This window comes from Pygocentrus nattereri, chromosome 2, assembly GCF_015220715.1.
Source record: "Pygocentrus nattereri isolate fPygNat1 chromosome 2, fPygNat1.pri, whole genome shotgun sequence".
NCBI lineage: Eukaryota > Metazoa > Chordata > Actinopteri > Characiformes > Serrasalmidae > Pygocentrus > Pygocentrus nattereri.
The window spans coordinates 30,169,398-30,195,821 of record NC_051212.1 but is presented as its reverse complement, the minus strand read 5'-3'; the positions used below and the strand labels follow the sequence as shown (position 1 = coordinate 30,195,821).

General features: G+C 39.2%; 2 protein-coding genes across 2 annotated transcripts; both read left to right on the top strand.

The window, feature by feature from the left end:
* The first annotated feature begins 1,759 nt into the window (after positions 1-1,759).
* LOC119265384 (ADAMTS-like protein 1) lies at positions 1,760-19,136 on the top strand. The gene is made up of 12 exons (XM_037545795.1): positions 1,760-2,217; positions 3,828-3,957; positions 6,162-6,372; positions 7,250-7,429; positions 8,063-8,216; positions 8,743-9,778; positions 9,899-10,026; positions 11,767-11,866; positions 13,485-13,671; positions 14,347-14,456; positions 14,565-14,785; positions 16,588-19,136. Exons 2-12 carry the CDS (start codon positions 3,830-3,832, stop codon positions 16,692-16,694), a joined length of 2,562 nt encoding a protein of 853 aa, XP_037401692.1. The 5' UTR covers positions 1,760-2,217; positions 3,828-3,829; the 3' UTR covers positions 16,695-19,136.
* A 325-nt stretch (positions 19,137-19,461) lies between these two features.
* LOC108436199 (NACHT, LRR and PYD domains-containing protein 3-like) lies at positions 19,462-25,973 on the top strand. Its single transcript, XM_017712543.2, has 6 exons — positions 19,462-19,921; positions 20,185-21,898; positions 23,425-23,508; positions 23,948-24,031; positions 24,982-25,059; positions 25,212-25,973. Exons 1-6 carry the CDS (start codon positions 19,549-19,551, stop codon positions 25,537-25,539), a joined length of 2,661 nt encoding a protein of 886 aa, XP_017568032.1. The 5' UTR covers positions 19,462-19,548; the 3' UTR covers positions 25,540-25,973.
* The last annotated feature ends 451 nt before the right edge of the window (positions 25,974-26,424 follow it).

Here is a 26,424-nt window from a genome sequence, read left to right as displayed (position 1 = left end):
AACATATTTGTAAGTGTCTCATGTTATAACTTTCTGTCAAGTAGCTTTTAGTGGCATTAAACTATTCAGACATCTGGTTCCTGTCACCAAGATTCTGACACTTTAAGTTTCTCTAAAATTCATTTCAAGCTACTCTGAATGTTTTCATCTTAAAGATGGGATTATTCGGTTGAAAAAACCGTGGAGTTCCACTTTAACTTCGTTCAATAGCAAACGTGCTGGAGTACTTAGTCAAAACAACCAAAAAAAAAAAAGGAATACAACAACTCTAGTCCTACACCCTGAAACACTCATTTTGTGGTGTTGTTAAAGTGAGTAGCTCTCTGACACTGTTCTTTCTGATTAAAAGGTCTGTTTTCCATGCAGACATTCGCCCTGCTGGTCTGGAGTCCTGTGTAGTATCACACTAACAGGCCTTTTGATGTGGGAGACACCAGTTTTCAGCTTCATTATTGACTCTGACACAACTGACAGCATCAGAGGTTCATGAGTCATTAGAGTAGTCAGTAGAGTAATGTACTGCGACAGAAATGTGCTTGTTTTGATGTTAATTTGGCTCATTGAGTGTAATCAGAGGCTGTTTAGATTGGGGCTCAATGAGTCATTTTCTGTGCACTGCTAATGAACTCTCCTTACTGTGTATGTGTGTATGTGTCATGTTTATTTACGAAAGCATTGATCATTGTCTCTATGTCTGTGCACCTTTAAGTACAGTTGTATGCAAAAGTTTGAGCACCCCTGGTCAAATTACGTTTTGCTGATTTTTAAGCGGAAATAAGTTAACATCCTCTACAGCCAACACATTTCTGCACATTTTAATGGACACGTACTGTTTATTTACCCAATTTAACAAAAATAATGCAATACATAAATAAAACGCCCGTTTTATCCCTGATGTTTTTTTCCAGCTTGTAATTAAATAGAAAGTGTGCACTAACATTTGCAGACCAGGGGTGTTCAGACTGTCACAGTTGATTATTTTATGGAAAGTCTTTTCAGTTGATGTTGATATTAGAATTTATATGGCATTAGTCAAAAAATGTGCTGCACACAGTGACACCCCTCACCATCTTACTATAATAAACCAAGACCACAAATCCATAGAAGGTGACACATGGCTTGAGATTTGCTTTAAAAACAATCAAAAGTCTTTAAGATGAACAAATAAATGCAAGTCATCTTTTTTTCACTTAGATAATGTTAATATTTTGGTGTTTGGTAGAGGTCTGTGTGGGACCAGTTCTTTAACTATTTCGGTTTTTGGTAGAGGTCTGTGTGGGACCAGTTCTTTAACTATTTCGGTTTTTGGTAGAGGTCTGTGTGGGACTAGTTCTTTAAGTCCTGCTCCCACCTACTACTGAAAGATTTCATCCCACTCCTGCAGAAAATGCACTGTTTGTGCTGCTCCTGCTGTAACCAAAACGACTTGTTCCGCTGCCTGTGGACCTTTATAACTCATTTCCATCTGTGCTAGTCACAACTGAAAATAACTACCGTAGGTCAGACTTACCTTTAGTCTGCTTTATTCTTGCGTATTCAGCTTTATTAAGAGTTCATTTAACAGCTGTGGCCACCTGACTGTGTAAAGCTTCAGCCGTTTCTGTAGCCTACGAGAGAGCAATTTGCAGCTTGTAGTTCTATTTAGAACTACTTTAGAATCTCTTAAGAATGAGTTTCTCCCCAGAATGAGTATATTATTTTTTATATTTATATTTCTCGTTTTTTATTTTTTTATTTTTACACTGCTATTAGATTTTTTTTGACATGCCAATTATTAAGTGCTAGCTATCATTTAGTTTTGGCTATTCATTAATTTCCGGGATCTGTCTACACAGGTTGTCCTGCATGGTGCTGGTTAACTGCCAGCTCCAACAGTTCACAATGAAAATTAGCCCCACACTGCAAGATATTGTGGTGGGTCTTGGAGAAATGCAGACCTTTAGTTTATAGCTTTATACCTTTTGAAGAGTTTATTAGCTAATACTAAATGTAATAAATTCCCTGCGACTGTTCCTATGTGCTGTTGTTGCGCTTTATACTACACATACTGCATGTACTGCATGGGCCTTCTCGTTCAGTGAGCAATAGCTTTTAGAAAGCTGCAGTAGTCTTTCGTAGTAGTCTTATGTTTCCTTCTCTGAATTACACAGAAAGAAACTCTGAACATTACGTAAGACACGGGGTCTATGCTGCCCGCTGGTGGATCATAAAGTTCAGGTAGCTCAGGTTCTACAATATGAGAACATATTGCACTAAAAAGATGCTACTTTGCATAGCAATAATTTTCATTTACTATTTTAATAATAATCGATTACTCATTATTATTACTACTGTTTATAAATTAATAATGATCTAACAAATTGTCACTCTCTTCACTTTCATGACTATAAAATTCTGACTTATCCTGACATTAAGTAACGTACCTATTACATATAAGTGAGTTATATTATAACAAATAATTCAGTAATACCAAATTTATTTACAGTAAGAGAGAGCAGTACGGAAATTTAAATTATTGTTGTGCAAACTGTCAACTAATCACTGATCGATTCACCCAGCATATAGATTTGAGACCCTGTTTTATTTTTAATTGTGTAATCGAGTTTAATCAATTAATGATATCAGCCATAATGGACATACACTAATTTACTTGCTCAGTCTTGACTCCACCATTGCACACACTCATCCACATCTGCAGCTGCCTTAACAGCTCAGCACTTGAGAAGAGAACGCACCCTGTGGTGCTTTGTCTTCCTTTTCTGACACATAGAGATATATTGCTGTTATCTTGGGTCCTGTAAAAGTCAGGCCTTTCCTTCCCTGTTTCCATATCTCTCTTAACACCCTCACTGTATAAATTTATGACCTCCTCCCTTAATAACAGCCTCCTTCTCTCTCAGCTAACCTTGTATTTAACACATTATCACCCTCTTGTCTGCGTAATATCCTTATCAAGAGACCTGGTTTTACTTTACTTTTGCTTAGCGTGATTTTAAATCTGGAGCTTACAATATGGGTGTTTAGGGCCATAAGGTTAGGCTTTCACTGAGGAATCAGTGTCCAGCTCAGTGCATCTCTTCCCAAAGACCTTATTTGTTTATGGCATAGTGATTGGTGAGCTCCTAAGGAATTGTGTGTGTGGGAATAATGAGAAAAAAAATCATTTACAGATGAAGCATTTGCATTTCTTAAGCTATGTGGTGCGTATTGATTTATGCAACAACTAGGAGTGATACATAATGAATTAATGTAATACTAAGATGCCTGAATGGACAAAACCTCTTATTTCACAATTTCTGTGTCTGTACTTTCCATCATGGGTGGAAAGGTTAAGTAATTACTTAAATAAGTAAAACTTAAGTAGTTTTTCTAGTTTAGTGCTTATGTGATACTCAGTATAATTTTGGAAGTTTTGTACTTTACCTGGGTATTAATAAAATTGAATATTTGTGCCTGTAAATAGTTTCATTTCTAAGAGAGGAAAGCTTACTTTTTACTCTTAGAATTTGATTTAGAAGTACTCACTACAATTCAAAGCCAGATTCTCCTTTATTTTCCTTATTCTCTTGTAAATGAATTGCATTCCCACACTTCTTTCCCCATCAGATTCTTATCAGTGTAAAATGAGACTTCCCACAAGTATGTTGTTCCGTTCACCTTGTACAAGAAACTGTACTCTCTATGAATCGAAGCAGTGCAGTGTTGACTGTAAAAGTGGCAGTGTGATGTGTATGTTCAGGAATCCTTTCTAAGTTGTCTTTAAGTTAATGGTGTGTGCTATGACTGAAAGCTTCAATCTGAACTTGATTTTAAAATTTGCTCCGCAGGGATGAAGGAGGCAGTGGTAATCTGTCTGAACAAGCAGACCAGAGAAGCTACAGATGAAAGTGAGTGTGTGAGCGCACAACGACCTCCTCAGCTCATAAAGGCCTGCAACACGGACCCCTGTCCACCCCGGTAAGGACCTATAGCAGTTAGGAAGTATTCAATTGCTGTAATTAGGATAGAAGTTTGATTCATTATTATCTACCAATAATCTCAGTGTTTATGTCATAATTAACTGGTCTCAGATAAGCTTTTAAAAGTCCAGCAGGTCCAAACCTTTCTAACATACTACTATAACCAAAGAATGACTCAGCAAATTTGCATTGTCATCCATTTACTCACTGAATAATAAACTTTAGGATGTTGTATGCTTCACATTTTAAGGGGATAGCCCTCTAACTTAAGGCTTATGTGGTTTACTAGCGTAAGCTTATTATCCATTATCTATTTTGAATTATTCAGTGATTACTACAGATTTAAAGTTATGTGGCCCAGCCAATGAGACTCTAGAGTTTATAGATAGAAAAGGTTGGTTTCTTGGTTGTAAATGTTGGTAGATACGAGAATCCTGTGCTAATATTGTTGGGAGTGCATGGCTAAAGACCACTCTCTTGCTAACACTGTGGAAACAAATGGAGCTCCCCTCCAAGGCCAGGAAATGAAGGCCGCTGCCCCCCTGCTGTAGCAGTGTAGTCTAGGACAGACACTATCAGTGTAGAGTTTCACTGCGCTAAAAAGGCTGCTCAGGGCCGTTCATCCTCCACACAATTATGAGCGCAAGGAAGAGAGAAGTCTTGGTTTCAGAGGCTCATCTGTCAGACAAGTGTTCTGAGTCCACCACTCAATCTAGCAACACATTCTGCATTTCCAAATGGCAAGTTCAGAAGATGAAGAAAAGTGAGAAGGGAGAGAGAATGCATATTGCATATGTTTATTACTGAGATCTGTGTATTACTAAGATCTAGAATAAATGTCATGCTGAGCCATAGATAACAGATAATGAGACGCTACTTTAAGTGTTGATTATATGTGTAATATATGTGTGTGTGTGTGTGTGTGTGTGTGTGTGTGTGTGTAATTAAAATATAAATTATGTTAAGATATCCAAACCATTTGCAGAATGTAAAGTAGCGATTGCGGTGGCCTATGGCTGGAAAATCAACAACCCCTCTCCCCCACACACACACGGAGACCCACCACGTACCCCGCTGTGCTGGTGTTCCACACCTCTCGCCATGGACGTAAAAACCCAGAGGCATTCTGCCTTTCTCCAGCCTGTTTTTCCAAGTGTTACGTTTGTTTTCAAGCACAACAAACTTTGTGTTCTGCTTGTTTCCCTTGGCCCCTGCTCAGTCCTTCTCTGGGCCTCAAAATCCCTCCATTTTTTGGGTTGCTTCCCTTGTAAGGCGAATCTGAAGCTTTCTGTTCTAGCCTGAACTGTCATATCATTGGGAGAGACCCAGACTGGCTGCCAGGCAGCGGGAGTCTCTAGCTGAGCTCGGGCTAACCGCTGGTGGTCCTGGAAGGTTGGAGATGCTGGCCCACTCCAGCTTCAGCTGCTGCCACAATCAGAGTTGAAGGGCTGACCCTTGGGTCAAAGGCACCAATGGGATTGTAATATCCACAGTGTTGTGACCATGTGGCTATTTGATCATGTCCCTGGAAACCTCATTCTCGTGGTTTGATGAGCTGTGGTAGTGTTTTCTCTATGTCTCGACTTTGTGTGAAAATACATTTATTTTTATTTAAACTGTTACTCACTTTATGAACAGCTATACTCTTAAAAAATTAAGGTTTCTAAATGGTTCTTGGCTTAGATATATGGTTCTAAAAAATGACATGGAATCCTTATATTATGTGGACAGTTTTTGAACTTCACACTTGGACATCTCATTTTTACAATTTTTGTAAAGAATTTATAGATTTTTAGGAAATTGCTCCATGGAACTTTTTAAGTACCTTTATTTTTATGTAATTGATGAATGTCTTAACAATCTCAGACCCTTCAACAGGTCCATTCCTCATACATATAGCTCAATAATAACTTATTATTCATTCTTTTCCATGGAGATACTGAACATTTTTTATTTATGCACTTGGCAGACACTCGTTTCCATAGTAACTTACAATTTAATCATGTAACAGAGGTAGGCAAATGTAGTGTTAGGATTCTTGCCCAAGGACTATATAGTATAGTGTGCTTACCTGGCTTGGGACTGCTCTGGCCTGGTCTGCTACATAGGCAGAAGCAGTGTTAAACACTACGCTATGCCAACTGCTACATGGAAAGAATATGGATTTTAACATGTTAATTTAATTAATTTGTGTCTCTCCAGGTGGGAGGTAGAGGCTTGGAGCTCCTGCTCAGCAACATGTGGGGTTGGTCTTCAGACGCGTGCTGTTACTTGTGTGCTGAAAGGAAAAGCGCACAGCAACCACACAGAGAAGGTCAAAGATGAAAAGTGTCAGCTGGCCAAGCCCTCCTCTGTACAGGCTTGTAATCGTTTTGATTGCCCACCAATGTGGGATGCCAAAGAGTGGAATGAGGTTAGATATGGAAAACTGTTTTTCCAGGTTCTTTAAGAGACTCAGGAAATGTTTAATACTTTCCATTAGTTAATTCAGCAATTCCAAGATATAATCATCTTACACTCTCAGGAAAAAAGCTGTACCTTTCAGGGAATAAATGCGGTCATTGGGGTGGTGACCCAGTGGTTCTCAAGTGGGTCCTTGGACAACCCAGATGGTCCAGATTTTTGCTATGTCCCTATGTGTTACATGTTTGGAGCTAAAACTAAATCTGGACCATCTGGGGGTCCCTGAGGACTGGTTTGAGACTACTGCCTTACTGGACAACATTGTATGTATGTATAAATATATATGTATATATAAATGTGTGCAACTTAAAAACATATTTATTAGACACAGTTGGACTTTTAAGGGACCTTTATTTACTTTAATGGGTACTTTTTACTTTGGAGGACTAAAATTAAACTATTAATGCAGTCTTTTTTTCTCACAGTGTATAGTGTGTTTAAAAGTGATGTAAACTGCATCGCTTTTAATCTATCTACAGTTAAAATGATACATAGTTTCTGTGTCATAAGAAAACCTAACTCTATAGGACATTTTCGTAACTTAACATCTGGCAGTGTAACTCAAAAATCTTGACTTTTTTTTATTTCTAGTCCAAAAAAAAGTAGCTACAAAGTTTCCTTATGACAGCGACAATATGTTTCTTTGGTCAAACTCCAGTTGACCCTGTAGCAGTATCAACAATAATTTAAGAAAGAAATCCCTACAGATTTCTTTTAAGTTCCCTGAGTTCACTGCATGCTAAAATGTTGGCTCTTCACTTTGTAATGGCCATGGAAGCCAAGGCAGAGTGAACTCAGTTAGATGACTTTGCTTTGCATTCATGCAGTGTTCTCGTGAATGTGGAGGTGGCACACAGAAGAGGGAGGTTGTCTGTAAGCAGAGAATGGCAGATGGAAGTGTGCTGGAGTTACCCGAGACCTTCTGTCCCTCTCCAAGCTTGCCCACACTGCAAGTCTGTGGCCAAACAGACTGCCCTGCCCAGTGGGTCTTCACAGATTGGACACAGGTCAGAAACATATATTCTCTCATATTGCAACTGAACTTGTGGTCCTGGTCAGGTTTCAAAATTCTGTCTACCCTGTTATTGCTGTTCATACGTTTTGAGCAGTTACAGAGCTCATGCTGTTTTTTTGTGTGTGTTTTGTGTACTCTGTCACACTTAAAAGCTCTTGGCGAGTCTTTTGTTGAATAATTTTTTCTAGCTGTAGGATGACCTCACTGGCCCAAGCAAAGTTAAGTAACATTAATATAAAGCATAGGCTTGTCTAAACATGACCCACTTTTTCCTTCTCTTTTTCCATCACACCCAAGCTAAGGGAGTAGTGTTTGAATATGTGAGGATATATATTTTTCACTACCACCTGTAACACTGTTGTGATGTAGTTTGTTTAAGTGGAGGATCCAACGCCAGTAGCGTCTTTCTTCGCTGTTCCCTTTGAGACAAATTCATATGGCTGATGTATGCGAACCGCTGGTTGTTCTTCAGGTTTGAGGAATGCTCACAGTCCTCAGTGAACCAGAGCGCAGTTCATGCTGGGGTTAGCATAACAGCTCCTGGCCACAAGCTATCCACAGCCCAGTTACTGAATGCAGTCATCTGTCCATAGTGAATGAGTAGGGGTATCTGTTGCTTGTCCAGTGTTCGGCAACCTGTGGAGAAGGGACCCAGAGGCTGCTTGTGGTGTGCAGGAGAAAGGAACAGAATGGGCAGTACCGGACTCTGGTTCCAGAGGCCTGTGCTTCACTCACAAAGCCCTCTACTGCTCGATCGTGCTCCGCCGGACCCTGTGAGAGTAAGCGAACCTCGGCTAAACGCCAGACACATTTTCAGACAGCAAACCTCAGCACCCGTTAAGACATTCCAGCCTGACTGTGATGAATCCTCACAAGCCGAGGTTTAGGCACATGTAACATTATTTATTGCTCTATTGTCTTTAACACTTCTTTATGTCTTAAATTGTTTATTTTGTCATCCATGTTACAAGCCAGAAACAGCTCTACAAGACATATAAATATGTTATTCATTAGCTTTTTGAAAGTGAGGGAGTAGATAGCTGGGAGAGCTAGTGAGAGAGCAGTGAGGGAGCAATCTAAGGACAGTCCAAAGGACTGATACAGGAAATGGAGCTGTAGAATATCAGTGCCAAATGGTATTTGCCAGAGGATCAAACACCTCCACCATGGCCTCCAAGCTCCAGGTTTCAATAGCACTTTTGGGAATATGCTTCTTCATTTAATTTTGATTGATAGGGGTGAATCAGTGAATCAGCAGATGATCTTTTGGCTCACAGTAACAGGACATACATATTTCTTTCACAGAGACTTTCAAGCCGGTAGCTGATCCTGCCATCTTGGCTCAAAGGAAGGTCTATATTCAGTGGAGAAAGGGTCCAAAACTGCACTTTGTAGTGGGTGGATATGCTTACTTACTGCCATGGACATCTATTGTACTCCGTTGCCCGACCCGTCACTTTCGCAAGGGCCATGTTCGCTGGCTAAAGGATGGAAAGCCATTGGCTCTTTTGCCTCATGTTTCCATATCTCACATGGGTTACATCAAGATACAGCAGGTTCGCGCCTCGGACATAGGGATGTACACTTGCGTTGTGGGTCAGGCACAGGAAAACTTTGTCCTGAAGCTTATTGGTGGCAAGCAGAAGATATCTGTTCCAGAAGCTGACTTCTGGATCACAGATGGTGTTAAAATCTCAGAAAAGACTCATCAAATTTCATCTGTGTCTGAGGAGACAGCCAAAGAGTTGCTGTCTTTTAATCGCTATGATGCTGTGGTGCAGCACTTGCTTGACCTAAAGAATTTAGCCCTGGAGGGCTATGTCTCCAAGGAACTGCTGGATTCTGCTGAGAAGAATAGGTCCATTCTAGAAGAGGACGCGGTATTGGATCCTCAAAACCCACAGGTTCTGGTGGCAGACATGCCAAAACTTGATGAGGTCGCTCGGAATTTGTCTGGTGGCCTCCAGGGCCCTGTGAAGGATGAGCTTATTACTCAACTTTTAGAAGAACTAACCAAGAACACTGGGGAGAATAATGAATCCACCTTGGAACCCAATGACAGACAGGAATTCTCCACTCAGGGTTACATTTCACAAAGAACTGGTTTACGAATGCCATCCCATTCCACTAGACAATGGCGTGGGCATCTCCGAAGCCCTGTCATAATACAGAAACCCTTGAGAGGCTACAAGTTCCCTAATGAAATAGTGGCACATGTTGGTAGTCTTGTTTTGGTCCCAAGGCAGGCCATCAGGTTGGAGCTAAGATGCCAAGCACAAGGCAACCCACAACCGGTGATCGTTTGGACAAAGGGTGGCATGGAGTTGACAAACAGCAGCAGGTAGGAGTGGACTTTCTGTCCTGTCTGGCTATAAAATTGGCTCTTGCTCAGCAAAAGTACTGTCAAGAAATCTAAGTGTTTGTGTTTCTTTCAGTAGTTTTATGTTCTGTGTCGTGGCAGAGTAGGCCTAATGCCAGACGGCTCCATGCACATTGACGCTCCAAGGGAGACAGACTCTGGACTCTACACATGCAGAGCTACAAATCATCTGGGCTCCACTTCACTGTCATCTCAAGTGCAAATAACAGGTAAAACAGATCTCGTGCACTAGAACTGTCAGCACTTCGAGAAGGGTTCAGTGTATTTTGGCCTAGATGGGCCTAGACAGGAGGGCTTGGTTTAAATAAATCATCTTGAGAGCTGATGTTTGAGTGCAAGGACTGTATGCAATTGATAAGCTGTAGTTTACACTTACACTTTAATAAGCTTTAATAAGCTTAATTCACTCTGATGCAAGAAAGAGCGAATATTTTCATTTGAGGTCAGTCAATAAATCACATTCTCTGCGTCAGTCGTAAAACATTACCATCAATAAATAATAAGTGCACTTACAGTTAGTTATTTTGAACTTATTGTAAGCCTTAAATTCGACATACTTGCACTGAATAACTGAAATATGTATAGTATTTAGTGAGTTATTTTAAGGTTAAGATTCATCTTAAAGTATAAGATTATTAACTGAATAATAAGCCTAGATTTTAAGCCGTTAAATTGATCATTGGTAAATGGTGGGATCTCTATGGAACTCCCACTACACTGCCATTCAAACATCTGGAATCACTGTGCACATTATTATAAAACCAGTTTTGTTGCAGCTACATGTATAAAGTGATTCTAATATGATGCTAGGGTTCAGCTAATTTGTAAGAAGCTGTGTCTAGAATGATGAACAGGGCTGTAGATATAATGATAATAAAAATAACTGAGAAAGCGGTAAAATATTGAGAATGAAAATATAATTAAATCAGCATGCAGAATGCCTTGCATATAAACAAGTCTTGAGGTAAATATTTATCAAAGATTTAGTATAAATACATAATTCATGTACATTATTTAGCATTTAATAACTTCTTACCTTCATGTTCTCATAATGTTACACATGTAGAAACATTGAATAAAACATCTTAAAAATCCTTCTTGTGTCTTATATTATTTTAATCTAAACTGTTTATTATTATTAAATGAAATATGAAACAAAAATAGATGACAAGTGATTCTAAAGTTTTGAGCAGTTAAAGGATTTTTCACTGTATCTTTACTTAATGTTTAACACAAAGTGATACTGATGGGGAATTTCCTAATTTCCTTCCCAAATCACCAAATAACCTACTGGGAGCCTTATGTAAATCATCAGTTTCCGGCAATGTCTGTGGCATGTAGTGAGGGTCAGCGGTGAGTCATGGCGACTTGTGATTAGTTGCCGACCCTGTGGACAGAAAGAACAAAGCACTGTCAAGGCCCATTCCTGATGCGCTGGCCTTTTCCCCAGCATCCATCAACAATTAGCAAATCCAGACGGTATTTCAAAGGAAGTTAGGAGTAGGAGTGGACCTTCTTGTTTAATCAGAGCAGAGTGGATAAGAGGCTTAAAATGTTGAAAGATATCCAAATCACCTCAACGTGTCCTTGTGAATCGTGATTCCACTTTCTTATCTGTGCAACATCCCAAGGCTCTAAAGGTTTTTGGATGACAGTGTCTGGTTTAGTTCTAATTATCTTAATAGGATATGGCTGGAAGGCACAGGCATTTTTATTGTAGTTGATATAGATGTGAGAAGTGAGTCTCTTATAAAAATCTGTATAGAAACTAGTTAATCGGATGTTGTCTGTAAGGATTGTGAGTGGGCGCTTTGGCATTATATCCAGATTTCATGAAGCACTGTGATGTGTTTTAAAATATTTTTTATATGGTGTTCTTGTATGTTTAATGACTGCAGCACTTTTTTTAACGACAAATTGATAACTTTTTGCGTTCATTTGTTTTACAGGAAGTGGCTGCATAAGTGGTGCTGATGAAAACAACTCTTCTTTATGCCCAGACAACTTGCTGTCATCTCACTCCTGCCATGGACTACACTGCCGCCACAGGTACAATCATGGTACTGCAAGGGGTCGTTGATCCTCCTTTTACAAAAAGTCCACCACTGTCTAACAAATCAGTCCAAAGCTTCCCATAGATGTTTAACTGAGTTTCAGTCTGCGAAGGCCATAGTACATGACAGGATAAGACTGTAGGATAAATGTGATGAGTTTACCCAAATGTGATTACCCATCTCTTTAAGAGGATCCAAACTATGCAAGAAAAGTGTCCCACACATCATAACAGAGTCACTGGACCCCTTCACTGTAGGGGTCAAGCATTCAGGTCTGTATTGTTCTCTTGGTGAACACCACACATGCATTTGGCTACTTGTGGTGAAGGACACATCCTACCAAATCACTTCTTTCCACATCTCTGTAGATCAGTGTTTATAATTTTTACACCTCTGAAATCTGAAATGGTGCTTCTTCTTTGCAGTGAGGGACAACTCCACTGTAATGACCCTCTCTACGTAGTTGTGGACAGACTGTTCTTGCTGACACCATCTGATCGTGTCCTGCTTTGACATTCTCACTCATCTGAGGGCAACAGTTGCTCTTTTGTTTTTCCGTACATATCGCACATATGCACAAGCTTCACAGTCACTGAATGTACACTTCTGAACACATTTCCATTTCTGTTTACTCGTGTCTTTCCCACAGATCTAAATGCAGATACACTGACTTTACTCACTGTTCTTGTTGAAGCAGTGGCCAGTTGGCTGCTATCTGCATCTCAATTATTAAACCTCTTTCAAAATCACTTAGATCTTTTTCAATCTGCATTTAACTCAAAATCAAGATCAGCTGGGCCTGCTCAGCATTTTTATATCTGACACAGAGCATGGTAGGATGTTAAGTCTCTGTCTGAAAGCACTCATAATGTTTCTCCACTCTTTGATCTAGGTTTTTCCTTTGTCACACATCTTTAGTTACTGTCATTTAACAGCAATGCATGCATTAATATTTAGCATTAATATTTATCTACAAACAGAATGTTCTTATCGCAAATTAAGCTGGCAGCAATGTAAGCAGCTAGGACAAAAAAAGCTAACGCAGCTACCTATCAGTAGACCTCATATTAAAATTGATGTTAGCGAAACAAGCTATTCAGTTTAGCTTATCTCAGAGCTGCTTGTTATTAGTTTTCACCCTGAGTTTTGAATGTGGTATTCCACACTGCATGATCCAGGAATTAAATAAAAGCAGCACCACCCTTCAGTTTTACCTTCACTTGTCAGAAGAAGTAGTGCTTAGAGGTGTTTCCTAAGCAGTGATTGGTTGAACATTATGTCAATCATTACTTGTTTTTTGGAATTTTTTACAGTCACCAAGCTGATTTTAATTTATTACATGAAAATTATTGTAATTATAATCTGATGAACTTCCTGTCTAGTCAGACCAGTCATTACGTTCCTATGGCAGTAACAAAATAGCCAGTTCTCTTTTATCTATGACATCCCTGTTTCTGTGTATACTCATAAAAGTAAAATTCCATTTAATCTTTGTGTATGTACGGTATATGATGACAAAGTTTCTATCAGAAAACTCTGTTTTTCCTAATGAAGACGTCTTTCACTATTTGTCTAACTGCCTTCTTTTCTATATTCCTCTCTCTGGAAATCAGATGGCAGGTGTCATCCTGGTCGTCCTGCTCTGTGAGCTGTGGTGGTGGGATACAGAGTCGCAGTGTGACTTGTTTAGGTGTTGCAGAGGGAGCAGAGGCATGTCTGGGTGCTGGTAGGAGACCAGCAGAAACCCGGCCCTGTAACACTCAGCTGTGTGTCAGCTGGGCAACAACATCATGGGGCCCTGTGAGTATAGTGTCATGACAGTGGGTGTTATTTAATCATTTGGTTTGTAATGACTGAGGCACATGTTCTACCACTGACCAGCTGAGATGTCTGCAGAGGTTTGCTCATTATCATCATTTTATTGTGTAATACTGAGTAATTCAATACATCAGTTGTATTGGGTCTATATACAGCAAGCACAAAGTGAGTTAGTAAATGAGATTGATCCTAACATAATGAACCTAAACATTGTGTGACTTTGGCTCTTAGTTCTTACAACTCCATGTCATCTGTGCTGTAAATGATAACAGCATAATGTTTTTTTTTCTTTTTAATAAAAATTGGTGACATTGAGAATAGAAACAGAAAATAGTGTCTCTACTGAAAAGGGGTTTCTTTTTTCTAATTATAGCGTCTCTACTGAAATTTTTTTTGTCCAATTACAGTGACTCTGCTGAAAAGGGTTTTTTTAATGTTTGAAGCACCATAGTTTTATTGAGGAAGTAGAGATATAACGGTCTCAAAGTCACTTGATGAAAGAGGAAGCAACATAAAAAAAATCCCCCACAGGGCATTTTTTGCCTGTTTTAAACAAATGAAAATGTAACATAGCTGACCATCTTGTTGGTGATGTATGATCTGTGTGAAGATAACTTTTTTATTAAGATTTCTCTATGAATAATGTGCTTTACTCAGTGTAATGGGCAGTGTGTTGGACCGAAGCAGGCACTGCAGCACAGACATGTGTTCTGCCAGGACAAGAACAGCACCAGAGTAGGACATCGAATGTGCAGCAGTCAACCAAGGCAAGCTACACATACACACACACACACAAAATAAATATATATATATATATATATATATATATATATATATATAAATATAAAAATTTTGTTTTTGTTTATGGTTTTCAGGCCCATCTCTCATCAAAACTGCACCTCAGAGGCCTGTGCTCTGCACTGGCGAGTTGGCCCATGGACACAGTGCACAGCCACTTGTGGTCGCCATGGTTTCCAGTCACGTCACATAACGTGTGTGCACCGCCGCAGCGGTAAACCAGCTCGAGAGTTCCACTGTGCATGGAGGCCTCGGCCTGCGAGCTGGCAGCGCTGCAACATTCTGTCCTGTGGGAGAGGTACGAGCAGTCGGTCATTCCAAAAAAAAAATGCATTTTTAACCACTTTCAAGAATTTTCTTTTTTTTTAGTATACATTGTTGTGGGTGGTCTTTACGCATCCAAAAATATCAGTAGTATATTGTGATTAATGCCATTTTTATTTTAAAAAAATGAAAATGTTTTCAAATATGTGTCAGTGGTTATAGTTTCAAAAACTCGTTATTTCCTAAATTGTGGCAAATAGATACACAGAATTTTGGAATGAAACTCTGAAAACAACATAAAGAAATAAAGTATTGTGCAACAGTTATATACACCACTAAACATGTTTTTTTAACTCAGTCCATTTTTTTGTTTTTGCAAGTAAAAACTAGGTATCAGATGATAACTGTCAATACTGGAGATAACAAAATTACAATGTTTTTTTTTATTTGTAGCTATTCTAAAGTTAGTTTTAAAAATTGGCTACATGAAAAGTCTTAAATGCCTACACAGTACTGTACATTTCTAAACCAAAGATATTCAGTATCTTCCTGTACAGCATTAAACACTTATATTTGTAAATTAGACTCAATTGTAAAGCAGACTCAAGCTGTAACGTTTGACCAGTAAGCAGACGCTCTCAGTTATAAAACAGAGAAGAAGCTTTAATTATGGATTCAGGCAGATATATCGTTGTCAATACACAGGCATGGGTCAGTTCCAAAGTAAACCTAAAAACATGGGAGGTGATCATACCACATAGGGAGAAGCAGAGCAGAGTCCAAAACACAGGCAGAAGTCAAAAACATCCAAAAACCAGGCAATGGTACAGAAGGGCAAATCCAAAATCAGCATGAAACAGGAGAAAAATCTCAAGGTCAGAAACCCAGGAGAACAAACCTGAATAAACTCTCACTAAGAATACAATACCTCACAAAGTAACCTGTCTAAAGCCCAGGCTTAAATACTAACCTACACTAGTCATATGACACAAGCACACAGGTGAACATCATCAGTATTCAGATGAACTTGAGCGGTGATTGGCCACTGATGCTCTTCCCAGAGTCAGGTGATGAGGCGGAGGACTCTGGGAAGTGTAGTTCTTAGGCTGACTGGCCGAATACGTGACACAAGCACTGCTGCTTTCCGAATTAACAATACTGGGTCTGTTACCCATCTAAATTTCAGTATGAAGGTGTGAAGAACCACATTTGCAAATCTGCCACTTTCATTATATATTGTTTCTAATCAGAGCTACTGACATTCTGTCTCGTCATGAAACACTCTATTTACATATAATTAGTGGACACTCTTATACAGATCAACTTATAATGCACTGTGATAAAACTTTTAATCGTCCATGTGAAGGTTGATGTTCATGTTATCCACTATTCTATCCAGCCAAACTATAATTAGTTGTTTTTCAGACATCCATGCCAGCAAGCATACATATTTTGCAGACTTTCATATCCTGAGTGATTTACAATGGCAGGTAGGGGATCTTAGGAGTTACTATGGACCCATGCTGGTAGTGGACAGAGGATCAAACCTTTCTTCTATCTATGCCAGTGGTATCAAACTTCAGGTCTTGGAAGGCTACAGCATTGCACCGTTGTTTTTCTTTTATATTAAATCTCTGAAACCAGCTCATGAAGGCCTTGAAGCTGGTAAGTTGACAGAAATTTGCCATCCCTGCACTGTGATACCCAGTAGCTGCACTAATACATACATACATACATACAGATAGATGGACGGATGGATGGATAGATAGATAACTAATATAACTGGCTTTTAAAAAGTGAGCTTTTTATGTAACAGTTCTTGCATTGTTTTCACAGGTGAATGTCAGGACAGCACCAGGTACTGCGAGAAAGTCAGACAGCTAGAATTGTGTCCTCTACCCCAGTTTAAAGCACGCTGCTGCCGGTCCTGCAGAGACACCTGAGACTCTATTAGGACTAAAGGACAGAGACTAATCCAGAGACTAAAGAACTCCTCTGCACAGCCCAACATATGACTTGTCTCCAAGGGCCAGGATCTGTGAAGGGTTACGGTCACTGAGATTGGAGGATGTCAGAGACTGGCAAGTGATTAAATCCATTAATCAGCCCCATGAACAGAACACATGGGCACTAGACTGGACGCAAATTATTAATAATGAACATTGACCTTAATTTGACTTCATTGAAGGCTTTGATTTAAGTATGTCTTTGTATTCCTCTTTCTTTGTTTTTGCATTGACTGCCTTTCTGATGGTCCAGAGAGATATAAGATGTGTTGAAATTCACTGGATTGCACTCCATCCCCATTAACTCCAAAGTGTCCTCTAGTCAGAAAGGAATGTCCACGAAGGTTTTCTGGAGTCTAGGACTTTATAATCATGTTAAAAAAACATGGTTTCAGCAAACTTCTAGATTTTGGTGGGAAACTACTTTCCTCTACATTTGCTGCATTAATGGTTAGGTTATGATGCATTAAGACATCAGTGTCAAGATTTGTAGTCATCTTATCTTTAGTCTTATTGCAGAAGAAATGGCCAAGTATTCAAAATTTTCAAAACTTAATAGTGGATGGGAACCCTTATAGTTTTGCACTCAAGATTTCCAGGTCCATGTTCAAATGTGGCTTGATTTGTATTATTTTTATTGTTTGGTTGTATTTTTGTTGTGGTTTATCTGTATGTCCTCAGTTTTTTTAACCACTTATCAAGATATTACTTAGAATTGCTCTTCCTCAACTAAATATTACTGTTAGATAATATGTGAAGTCAAGCATGTAACTAAAATGTGTTTTATTTCGTCCACAAGTCTTTGAAGAAGAGGAAATGAAAAGACTTCCTACACATATAGGAAAAGAATTTCCCATTTCCAGGAAACCCCCAGATGATGCAACGTCTTTCAATTGCATTAGAGATACTAAATGTCACCTTGAGTACATTCAGTATATTCCTTGGAAATCCTGAGCTCATGACATGGACAACACAAAATGAAAATAAGTCTAATGAAACCTGAAATTTAAATGGGGCCATACCTTTATTTTTACATGTAATTTCCCCTGAAAAAGTCTGCTTAGATTTATGTGGTTTTATGTACCAAAGACAGCCATAATTGATTTTTGCATGACCAATTTCTGACTGAAATACTCTCTATAACTTCAGCATTAATGGGTGAAGCTAAGTCGCTTTAGTCTGATTGGAAGAATATATGTAAAGGAATTGAAAAAAAAGAAAGAAATTAAAACACACTGTTTTTGTTTAGTTTCTGTGTATAGATGGAAGGGGGAGTTAACGACACATTTCAACACTGTTAATATCTGGTCGTTTCATGTGTATCAGGATTGTATCCAGATTGTCTCCGGATATGGAATATACACATACAAATGCAGGTGTAATCATATTTAAGATACATTTAAATCAGATTTGAATCTGTTTACTCAAAACACACCAGGAAGAGACAAATGCTAGCTAGATGTTATACAAATATAAATGCATCCTTCTTTCCAAGACACCTCCAGCAACCAAAGCCCCTCCCAGTATTGTGATGGTGCCTTCCCCTGTTGTCCTTATGGAGGAAAAAATGCCCACTTAAATGCCACTTGACTTGACTCAGAGGAGTTTCGTCTCTGAATTTAATTCAGTAGCTGTTATTGGCTCAAGTTAATCAAAATAAAGTGGCAGTTAGTTTAGTTTTTACTTCACTATGTTGTTCTTCATCGCCTCATTAAAATATGTAACAATTTATGGCTCATGATTGTGATGGCTGACATAGGAAGCTAATTATTGTAAACAGTCACTGACTTGTCAACATTGGTGTAAAGTCAGTGTAAATAGTGAAACAGCATAAAAAAGTGATTGTCGAGGTGACAAGCATTTTTTTTTAAACAGAACAGCAAAAGGCAGGTGATTGGCTGTTGTATCTGAGGTGATTTTCATATTACATGCCACATTTCAATCTGATTAACTGGAGATGCAAATGCATGAAAATAACTGGTGTAAAGGGGCTCTTTGAAACTCTTTGAAATGTTTGCACGCTACATCAAACTAATCTGAGCATTTAAAAAAAGAAATATGTTTTTCCATGATATGGACCCCACTGAAAATACTGCTGAAAACACTACTTGCTGGGAGGAGCACGTTTTTTTTTTGTTTTTTATGGGGTTTTTTTTACATTGCTAGCTGTCTTCTAGAACTATTTATTGCTTTTTTTCATTGTGCAATTGGTCTGTAAATGAACATTGTGATATTGTTTATGCACTTTTTCTTCTTTTGGTCTGTTCAAATTGTAGAAAATTCAGTGCATGCAAATGTCCCAGCCTAGACTTTCTGTGCCAGCTCTCATTGTTAGTAACAGGTCGCCTGTCAAATAATAAAGTGCATTAAATTCTTTCACTGCTGTATTTTTATTTAGTGCGTTCAGAGTTCACAGGGTGAGAATATATACCAAAGAACACAGCGTCTTCCTTTTCCAATTCCTTTATTGAATGAACAATAAACAACTGTTCTGAAACACCCCAGAAGAGCAATGTAGCTAAGTATACATCAAATCTTACCAACCTGTATTGTGTTTAGGGCCACATGAAAGTATACAGTATAGTCATTGTATGTCGCTCTGTCAGTCCAGAATTGTTGACTTCTTCTTTCTGGGTGCTTCTATGTTGAGCAGATTGTTTTGTGCGCATGTGTGGTTTCAGTGTCATGCAATGTGTCACTCTTCCGTATCTCACTTTGCAACTACTGGAGACAAGCAGGGTACATACAGGGTGAAAATAACTGAAGAAAATTTACGAGCCTGTTTTTTTTAATGACATTTCCTGACATATCGCAACAACTTATGATTTTTTTTGGGTCTAAATGGAGAAATAGTTTTGTTATGACGCTGCCTGTGACATCTGAACCCTGCCTGCGGACCCTCAGGGAAATTCGTGTTTCTCTTGTTGACAAGCTTGAGGGTCACATAGATTCTCTTGTAGATCAACTGATTGAAAAAAATGTCTTCACCAGAGATGATCGAGAGGAGATACAGTATGAAAAGGGGCCACGTGGAAAGGTCCGCAAAGTACTGGACATATTGGAGTGCAAGGGGGAAGAGAGCGCAAGAATCTTTATTTCTGTCACTAAAGACCTCAGAGAGCCCAACGTAAAGGCTGTCAATCAGGATGTGAAACAGACAACAGGTAAGTGACTAAATGAGATAATATAAACATTTTACAAATATTTTGCTTTATTCCAATGTTTAACATGAGTCTGTTTTGTCCACCCCTTAAACTCCAGGTTTATAATTCAGTTAATCTTAAGACATATTCTGTTGTTGAGGAATTAACCAGTAAATGTTTTGAACAACCTTGCTGTACCTGAAAATAGTAAGTCTCAAGGTTGGGCTCTCCAGATGTATTAGTATATAATGGCTGGAGGTCTATTGTATTCTCTTGTCTTCCAGAATACCAGAAGCTCATAGCAAAGCATAAATCCATCCTGAAACGCAGGAGTGAGAGTATGCTCTACTACAACACACGGCATGGAGAGAAGATCCTTTTTTCTGAACACTATGTCAACTTGCTCATTGTCAAGGGCCATAACAGTTTAGAGCTCAAAAGGCATGAACTTCTAACTTTTGGACAGCAGCGTATTTCTCTTCAGCAAAGAGCTACAGAGCAAAGACTGATCAAACCGGCCCAACTGTTCTCTAGTGAAGCAGGTACACACCCAACCAAGAAGATCTTAGTAACTGGAGTGGCAGGTATAGGAAAGACTATACTTGTTCAGAAGATCCTTCATGATTTCAGTAATTGCAGGGAGCACCAGTCTTTTGACTTCATCATCCACCTAACTTTCAGGGACCTGAACCTCATCAGCAAGCCAGTCAGCCTTCAAGAGCTGATTCTCCGTAAGAATGGACACCTTGCAAAGCATCTAGACACCATCACTGAAAATGATACTAAACTCTTGATCATTCTGGATGGCTTTGATGAATTCAAGCACTACAAGGGATGTGATGTAGATGTCTTTTTGACCGAGCTTGATGAGGAGGGTGAGGTGGTGGAGGTCTTATCCAGCTTAATGCTGGGAGAACTCCTACCAGGAGCTTCTGTGTTAGTGACCAGCAGGCCCATGGCTGTTAGCCACATCCCTGTTGGATCCATTGACCGCTTTGTTGTCATCACTGGATTCTCCACCATCGAGATCTGTGACTTCTTCCAACGTTTCTACCAAGATAAGGTGCTGGCTTCTAAGATGTTTGACATTGTGGTGGCTAATGAACTAATGCTAACTCTCTGCTACATTCCAGCCTTCTGCTACATTGTATGTAGCATCCTGAAAGAGAACAACTGTCTGTCCACAGCTAGCCCTAGGACAATGACAGACATTTACGTGCAGTACCTGCTGGCACTCGTCAAATCACACACAAAGAATCGAGTTGAATCTCTGAAGGATAGCAGTGGCACGGAGCCTGAAGAACATCTACAAAAAGTTCTGTTAAAGCTTGGCCGAATAGCAAATCAGAAACTAATGAATCAAGAAACCCTGTTTTATGGCAACGATGATGATATATCAAACTGCACCTTGGTAAGCACCTTCCTGGACAAAACATCGGTTCAGGAGCCAGGCTGCACGGAGGACGTTTATTCCTTTACACATCTGACAATTCAAGAGTTCTTTGCAGCACTTTATTCCACCATGGAAGATGCATGTTTATCAGAGACCTTAGCTTTTGGCACTGAATACAGTATTGAAAGTTTGCCAGGGAACTTGGATCTGTTTACCAGATTCCTCTCTGGTCTCCTTTCAGAGAGGAACCAAGCACTGCTCTCCAGACATATTGGGTTTAGACCTCAGGAGGATAAAATGCAGTCCTTCAGGACACGGCTTATAGCAGATACTCGAGCCTTGTGCGAGAATGGAGCTTACATTCTCACACACTTGCACTGCCTTCTGGAGCAACAGGATGTTCTACTAATGCAGGAGCTTCAGCCACAGTGTCTACGAATTAACCTCAGTGACGTCACTCTCTCCACCATGGACTACAATGCTGTGAAACACTTTCTCAATGAAATCCAGCTCACTGTATCAGAGATGGATCTGACTGGGACAAACATCACCACCGAAGCCCTAAGAGAGCTACAGCCCTACTTCCTAAGATGTGAGAAGCTTTGGTGAGTTTGCTTAAAAAAAAAAAAAACATAAAAAAAAAACTTTACTTTAAGGTATAAGCTATAAGGCTTGTTGTTTCATACCACTTTAAATTTTTACATAGTGTCAAATAAACTGTATGACAATGTATGACATGCTGCTATTTATATAAATGGACAAAAGTGCACACAAAAGCTTCTAGGTGAATTCTACAGGAGTGTATTTGTTCTTTTGTTCCCTGGCCTGTACATCCTTTTTGCTCTTTAAGTAAAACATTAGGCCTCAAATTGATAGATTCAGAAAACCCATGAAAGGGCACAAGAGGTCATGCAAAATATAAGCTTTTTTGATGGGGGCGCTGTTGCACTGGACTGGCCTGAGTGAGCTCATTAACTAATTACACAAACTTTGCAGTGCAAACCAGATTGAAGCATGCATATACCGAATCTGTGGAACATTTCTAGCTATGTAGTGTACTTTTGCCCATTTTTATAATAATAATAATAATAATAATGATATCAGGATAAACGCCCATTTACACTTTCAAATTCCATTTACACTTTTTAATATGCTTTTACTACACTAATTTTACTTTCCAGCATAAAAAGCACATAACACATGTAAACAAGCTCAGCTTGGATGCTTTCATCTGCCCAGAGTGCAAGAAGGCTCTCGGTGTGAGGATTACTCTGGCCTTGCATGTCATTCATCTTTTGTTTCCTTGTTTGTCTTCTGTTCTCTGAATACACATTTCTGCTATTTAACTGTATACAGATTTCAAAAACACTTGCTATTTACACACATGTTAGATGTGGCCATGATTTGTCTGAACGGGTGTGTTTACACCTTGCATTGTGACCAATCAAGTTCTGATTTAACTTGACCTAATGAAAAGTCAGATGCAAACAGCTTTAGGTCTCTTTGTTCATTCAGAAGCAGTCAGAGATGGATCTTGACTGCATTTAACACAAGTTTAAACAGAATTTGTTTTTGATATCTGTGTACAGTTATGTTAGCAGAATTGGGTATGCTGATCACTGACTAGCAGCTGAGAGGACGAACTAGGAATATAGGATATGCAGGGCAGAAGTTAGCTCCAAACCAAGAACCTTCCTGCACTCTAGGCCGATGAAAGCGTCCAAGCAAGCTTATCCACAATTGTGCAAAAAGCTTTCATCTGGCCTTATTAGGGATAGATTTTAATAGAGTAAATCTAGTCAGGCCAAAACTGAACCAGATACAATCCAGACACGAAACATGTGTTAATGCAAGGTGTACACAGGTGCAATGTGGTTTGACTGATCCATATATAATCCAAACACAATGTATCTTGGTGTTTACACCTGGCTTTTCATGCATTCAAGTGAAATTCGCACATGATGTGATATCCATATGGATGCAAAGTGTAAACAGTCACAAACAAAGGATTAAGTAGTGATTTAGACGTGCACTTTGTATGATACTAACTAATTAGGTATTAGCTTTTATTACTTGTTATCTGCAAGTCAGAATTATGGTACATTTTCTAATGTCTATCTGTCTATCATAGGCTGGGAGAAAACAGTCTGGACATGGAAGCAATTAAATTAGTTGCTGATGTATTGGAAGCATCTGACATTTTAAAGGAGTTAGGGTAGGTGATTCACTTTTTATAGCGGTTATTTAGACCATAAACTAATACTTCAAAGGTAGATTTTCATGTTATGTAGTATTCTGTGATGCAACATTGCATTCCTCTACCTCACTGATTTGACAGTATTGTCTCACTGTAATACCCAGTATGCATTATGGACATTTGTCATGCAACCTTTGGGAATCTCCCAAAGGTCATAAAGAACTTCACTGATGATACAGACTTGATATTTGGCATCCTAGTCATGATGATAGCTAGCTGTCTTCTTTGTTCATTCAGCAACTTGCAGAAAAAAGGAAATTGATTCAGACAGCTGTGTCATCAAAAAGGTTAAATGTTATATTTAGAGCAGAGTCCCATTTTAACCTTTTTGCATGATTGGCATCTAAAATATTCTGATGTTGAAACACCTCACAATACTTTTATCTTTCACATACAGTTTAGGATGGACCGACATTGGTGATGAGGAACTTTTCCTGCTCACTCACGCCATCAAGGTCAAACAAACACTGACGGAGCTATGGTGAGTGGATACCGTCACACCGTTTATGTGGATCATTCTACTTCACTGGTTTAATAGTCAAAGCTGAAAATACATTTCAGACTTTCAACTGACAAAATACTTTTGCTTTGAGTGACCCTGTTTCGTAATTATGTTTATTTTATTGAAATAAATGATTGAACAATCCATTTTGTCCCTTTTAGTGATTGCTGAAACAAAAAACATTTGAAGCATTATTTTCACAAGTTGAAATGTAGGGATTAGGATTTGGGACAGTCACCCCCCCAAAAAAATTATGATATTTAAGAATTTAAAAATATTTAGCTCTGTTAATGAGGGTGGCACGGTGGCGTAGTGGGTAGCGCTGTCGCCTCACAGCGAGGAGGGCCTGGGTTCGATTCCCCGGCTGGGTGACTGGGGTCCTCTCTGTGTGGAGTTTGCATGTTCTCCCTGTGTCTGCGTGGGTTTCCTCTGGGTTCTCCGGTTTCCTCCCACAGTCCAAAGACATGCAGTCAGGCCAATTGGACGTGCTAAATTACCCCTAGGTGTGAGTGACTGTCTGTGTCTGTCTGTTTTGCCCTGCGATGGACTGGCGACCTGTCCAGGGTGTATCCTGCCTTCCGAGCAAAGACTGCTGGGATAGGCTCCAGCATCCCCCCGCGACCCTGACGGAGAAGCGGCTTAGAAAATGGATGGATGGATGGATAGCTCTGTTAATGTGTTATCTAATGTCATTTCTAAAGTCTGAATCTTTAATTGGTTTTAATTTCTTCTATTTACTGTGAGACCACAGCATGATCTGTTGAGTGATTCATATAAACGCTTATAACACTATAACGTTAGACGCTTATAACACTAGTATTACTAGTAGTATTCAGTACATTATTGTGTGTTATGTATTTAGTACATTATTGTATGGAAGCAAAATAGAGCATCATTATTTAATACTGAGGCTGAGTTTTTTTGCTCAGGTTGGAGGGGAACAGAATCAGCCTTGCAGGCTTGTCATCATTAAGTGCCTTAACACCGTCTCCTCTGAAGAGAGTCGTGTAAGTGAACAGTTAATTATATGCTCCATTCTGTATAAATCCAGTGACATTAATAAGGCTCTTGGAACACCTGAAAGCGCAAGAAGTTCATTGAAAAGGAAAATAAGAACAAGCCTATTTCATTTTTTTAACTATGTTTGTTTATTTTTCAGTGTTATCTGGAATAATGTAAATGTCGATGAAGGAGAACAACTCAACAGCCTCTGTCCTGGACGGTGCTTCACTGTGTCCTTCACAGATGACAGTATGTGGGAGGACTGGGCTAAGTGGGTTCTTCAGAGATGTGAGGTCAGCAGCAGTGAGAAGTTGGTGACATTTCTGCACAAAGTGTGCGACAGATCTATCTGCAGTCTAGAAGGCTCCTGGGCCAAGACCTTCTATGTGGGCCTGACACATCTGATAAGGACACGTATAGAGCAGTGCCTGGAGGAGGATGTGCTGCGTAAACTGAAGAAGTTTGAGACAATTTTGACCTCATAACAGCTATTTTAGAAATAGTAGGCTATTTTAAGCTATTTTAATGTCATCACTAATGAGAGTGATCTCATTTATCTCATGGTGCATATTAAGAGGTTTTATATATTAAAACAGTGCAGAATGGGTGCTGTATTTTTCGTGCATATTATCTATTTATCATTAATATTACTCTACAGTCTTTTTGTATTTATTTGTAGTAATATTTTATTTCTGTGGTTAGATGTTATGGAAGTGTGCAGTTAAACTCGGTGGGCCCATGGCTTGGTAAGGGGTTAAATGTGTCTGTTTTGCACACCTTAACTTTGAAGGAATGAAGTAGTGGTGGGATGCTGTATAGAACCCAGTGTTAACTGTCAGTGTCATTACTAATCACTGATGAGAGTATGCTGCTATGCATGGCTTAATAATAAAGATGCATACCGGTGGTGTTAAGTGAACACCTTGTCATCTTTTTACTGTCATCTTGAGTTCTAGAGCAATTTCGCTCCAGAACTGAATGGAGTGATTTAGACTGCAGGTCGTTTGCTGATGTTGCTTTCCAAAACAGTTGTGTAATAAGTGATTCAAGTGTTTCATGATCTACTGTTTCGTGGCTGAGCTGTTGTTGCTTGTGGACTCTTTCATTTCACAATAAAAGCACTTACAGTTGAGTGGGGCAGATCTAGAAGGACCGAAATTTCACAAACTGACATGTAGTCACTGAGCTCTTCACAATGAACCAGTCTACTGGCAATATTTGTCCAAGGAGACTGCATGGATGTGTGCTTGATTTTATACCCCTGCAGCAATGGGTGTGGTTGAAACACTGGATCTCAATCATTAGGAGGGGTGTCCACATGCACATAATACTATGTACAATGTATTCTATATATTATTAAATTGCATATT

Bases quoted from the DNA above. Each gene is read 5' to 3' on its own strand.
- LOC119265384 (XM_037545795.1), top strand. From the start codon at position 3,830: ATGAAGGAGGCAGTGGTAATCTGTCTGAACAAGCAGACCAGAGAAGCT. The intron at 3,958-6,161 runs GTAAGGACCTAT...GTGTCTCTCCAG, and splicing joins ACGGACCCCTGTCCACCCCG to GTGGGAGGTAGAGGCTTGGA. The intron at 10,027-11,766 runs GTAAAACAGATC...TTTGTTTTACAG, and splicing joins ATCTCAAGTGCAAATAACAG to GAAGTGGCTGCATAAGTGGT.
- LOC108436199 (XM_017712543.2), top strand. From the start codon at position 19,549: ATGACATTTCCTGACATATCGCAACAACTTATGATTTTTTTTGGGTCT. The intron at 19,922-20,184 runs GTAAGTGACTAA...CTTGTCTTCCAG, and splicing joins GGATGTGAAACAGACAACAG to AATACCAGAAGCTCATAGCA. The intron at 24,032-24,981 runs GTGAGTGGATAC...TTTTTTGCTCAG, and splicing joins CAAACACTGACGGAGCTATG to GTTGGAGGGGAACAGAATCA.